This window comes from Pimephales promelas, chromosome 9 (genome assembly GCF_988280905.1).
Source record: "Pimephales promelas chromosome 9, fPimPro1.hap1.1, whole genome shotgun sequence".
In the NCBI taxonomy this organism is placed as follows: domain Eukaryota; kingdom Metazoa; phylum Chordata; class Actinopteri; order Cypriniformes; family Leuciscidae; genus Pimephales; species Pimephales promelas.
The window spans coordinates 33479145-33482502 of NC_142777.1; the positions used below are offsets into that span (position 1 = coordinate 33479145).

At 37.8% G+C, this 3358-nt stretch overlaps 1 protein-coding gene across 1 annotated transcript; it reads left to right on the forward strand.

Moving 5' to 3' along the window:
• The first annotated feature begins 166 nt into the window (after window positions 1-166).
• LOC120460743 (putative monooxygenase p33MONOX) lies at window positions 167-3046 on the forward strand. The gene is made up of 4 exons (XM_039648675.2): window positions 167-378; window positions 926-1027; window positions 1130-1310; window positions 1721-3046. The coding sequence occupies exons 3-4, from the start codon at window positions 1199-1201 to the stop codon at window positions 1924-1926; spliced, it is 318 nt and encodes a 105-aa protein (XP_039504609.1). The 5' UTR covers window positions 167-378; window positions 926-1027; window positions 1130-1198; the 3' UTR covers window positions 1927-3046.
• Window positions 3047-3358: the final 312 nt, after the last annotated feature.

Sequence of the window (3358 nt, forward strand, 5' to 3'; positions counted from 1 at the left end):
AATATAAACCGGGCTGTGTTGAAGCCTTAGAAAAAAAAAGAAATCATATCATCAAACTGTTGTCAAACATCAAACAGTTGTTGCGATTTCATTGGGCTGTGCTGGAGGTGTGTCTGAAGTCAACGCCCTCATCATACGCCTGCAGGGGACTTTTATTCTGAAACATTGAACTTCCCGTCCTTCATTTTGGCTGTACTCGTTGTTCTTGTTATCTATTGGACATCCCTGCGCTATCTTAAAAAATTATATTTAACGACGTTTTTTCGGTGTCATCTCGATTTCATCAGCATATCAACGACAAATATTTAATTTAATAACCATGGACCAAATGGAAGACCCCGCTGGATCAGATAATAAACGAGCTATAGAGCGGAAAAGGTGGGTTCTATGTTGTAAACAACGGCCTGTGTACCAGCGCTCGGAAGCTGATGCTTCTAGTGTTATACAGCAATTTAAACTCTACATAAACTAGATTAAATTCAGTATGTTACAGATATAACGTTAAATGACAAGAGAGCCGGATTAACGTCACTAAATGATAGTTATTATGTTGCTATATCAGGTGTTAAATGCTACACTTGAGCTATTGTGAACAGTTAACGTTAGGTGATATCATTAGTCTGGCGTACAGCACATCATTTGAGGTCTTCAATATTACTGTTGTTTCTTTTAAGATATGTGGGTGGTGATGGTTTACTGTCAAAAGTTTCTGTTCAGTTCTGATTTTTTTAAATATATTTTTTTATTTTTTAGGTTACAAACGTTTATGTTTTGAAGTAGTACTAGATGATTAGACATGACGTCAGGTTGTTTTGCAATGCTGCTGCTATTTATAGCACTATAATAAACACTTGCAATGGGAGTGAATTGCTTTGTGATGCACCACTGGTTGCATATTTAACCGTTATTTTCTTTATTTTTACAGGAGTTGAAGATGCTAAGCGAGGACTTCAGAGAGGACAAGCTTTCAACATCAGCACCGTCCATCACTTTTTCCCTCCACCCATACCCTAAACATCACGCACAGGTGGAAACAGTTTCACAGACATGTTTGTGGTTTATATAAATAATTGGATTTCTAAAGTACTATCGAATAAATACTGATTTATCTTTTTTTTTCTATTGACAGACGCTGGTTTAGCCAGAGTCCTCTCCCCTAATACTGTCTGACTCCAGCAGTCTGATCACAAGCATTTCGATGGGTGGTAATGAAGGAGGAGGACGGGGAGGAGAGCGATGGAGCTTCTTCGGAGTGCGGCCCATCGTGCAGAAATCCCCCACTGACCCAGGATCAGAAACCAACACTCCTGGCAAGAACCTGTTATATGTCTCTGTTATTCTAGCTTTAAAGAGGCCTAATTATAACCTCAGATTTGTTTGTTTTTCCTTTATGCTAAATGTGAAAATATCGAGCATGGGTTTTGTTACCAAATTTTCAGGAATTCACAATAGGAGAAGTGTGTGACAAATGCTTTTTTATGTTAAGTTATGCTAAGTTATGTTTATGGTCTTCATTGGCTGCCAGCGGACCACAGAAGAGACCGAACGTTTTCAGACACTGTGAGAAAAGAGCTGATGCTGTAGTTTATATTATGAGAAAATGAATGTTTTTTGATATTGGATGCATGTAAACCTATCGAAGGAGATCTTTAGAACAAAATTAGGAACCTTTAATATAATATAGCATAATATGGGCACTTTAAATGTTTTGTTTCTACAGGGGGAGTCACACTGCAGTCGTACTTCGGGATTCAGAAGTCCAATACAATGGATGCCATAAAGACCAAGATAAACCTCACTGTTGAAGATCCTGCCAAATTCAATTCTCCCAAGATCGAGATGATGAACGGCGAGGACGGAAAGAAAACATCCTGTCACAGATTGAGACACCGAGACATGAACATTCTCACTCCCTCCGGCTTCTGACCTCCACGAGTCTTCAACTCTCTTAAGCTTCCTCGCCTTTTATATACACGTTACAGCACAAATTGACAGATCTGTCTCTTGTCATTTCATGGCCTCACGTGAATAACGATAACCACACACAAACGTATCCGTTTCCCTATATCACTTGAATAGGATTTCCCTTTAAATTAGATAAGAGACAGAATCTCTCACGTTAGTGCCAAGTATCACGGATAGTTGCTTTTTATTTGCATTCCCCGCCAAAATTGAAAAAAAAAAAGTTTTTTTTTGATTAGTGTATGGTATTACAGATTTCTTTTGTTAAGGTTTAAATTGACCACATTGGAATTGCAGTGAAAATATTCATAATCTGTGTTTTTAGGAATGAGATGCATTCATGAGTATATCTGTTGACAGTCAATCTGAATTTTGTGGATCATTTTGAAAAGCTCATGTGTACGTTAAACCCGTTTCAATATCGTTTTCCATTAGATAGGTGGATTTCATCAGTGACAGCAGCACATTGTAATTCTAAAAGCACATCTGCATGTATTTGTTCATTGCCACTACATAACATGCAATCTATAAGTCAGGTTTGACAAAACAGTCAGGTATATTTTTACATAGTTGAAACATGTTTAAGCGCCATTTTTGTGACTTAACTAAACTTAACGATTTAGTTCAGATTATTAATTTATTTTATGAATCATGACGAGATGTTGCTGTGATATTTTGTCACGTGTGGTGCCCCGTGTGCAATAAGCTACAGCATTGTTTATACCAGCATGCTGAAAGCACCTCATTCCTATCACTGGGTTTCACATTGTTTTCCTTTTTCTTTCTGTATCGCACACTACAGCCGAGTACTGTTTTGCTGTATATGCTGAAGCTGGAATCATTTCACTGTTGCTGTTTTGTATATTTGTAGTGGAAATGCTTTGGCTTTACAATATTCCACTCTGCTCAACTTTACTTGTTGTAGTTTGTTTTTTCATAGTGCTGGAATCTTCAATTTTGTAAGACCGAAGTGGCTTTTGCATCTCAGGCCAAACTGTCTAACGCCAGTCACGTGTTGTTCATCATGCTCAGTGTGAGTATTTGATTCCTATAATAAAACATCGCTGTCAAGCACAATGAACAATTCTGATTGAGATATTTGATTTATTTAGCAATGAAAGAAACACATGATTTCATGTGATGCTACTAAAATAAGCAAAGTTTCTGCAATTCCTTGGCATTTAAAGTCAACATGAATTTGCACCCTTATGTGACATATTTCCAAGTGTAAAGGAATATTCATGCAATCATGAAAAAAAAGTAGGATGTGATGATTTCATACACCAGGAATTGATTTGGACCGTGAGAAACATAATGTGGATTGTGGAGAACTGTTGAGACGCCAGCCACCAGCACCCGGCTTTTTGACCAAGACCAAGGTCAGAGGACAGGCGAG

What these genes read in the sequence shown, in the direction of transcription:
- LOC120460743 (XM_039648675.2), top strand. Translation starts at nt 1,199, where the DNA reads ATGGGTGGTAATGAAGGAGGAGGACGGGGAGGAGAGCGATGGAGCTTC. An exon ending in ATCAGAAACCAACACTCCTG is followed by an intron (nt 1,311 to 1,720) that starts GCAAGAACCTGT and finishes TTGTTTCTACAG; the next exon opens with GGGGAGTCACACTGCAGTCG.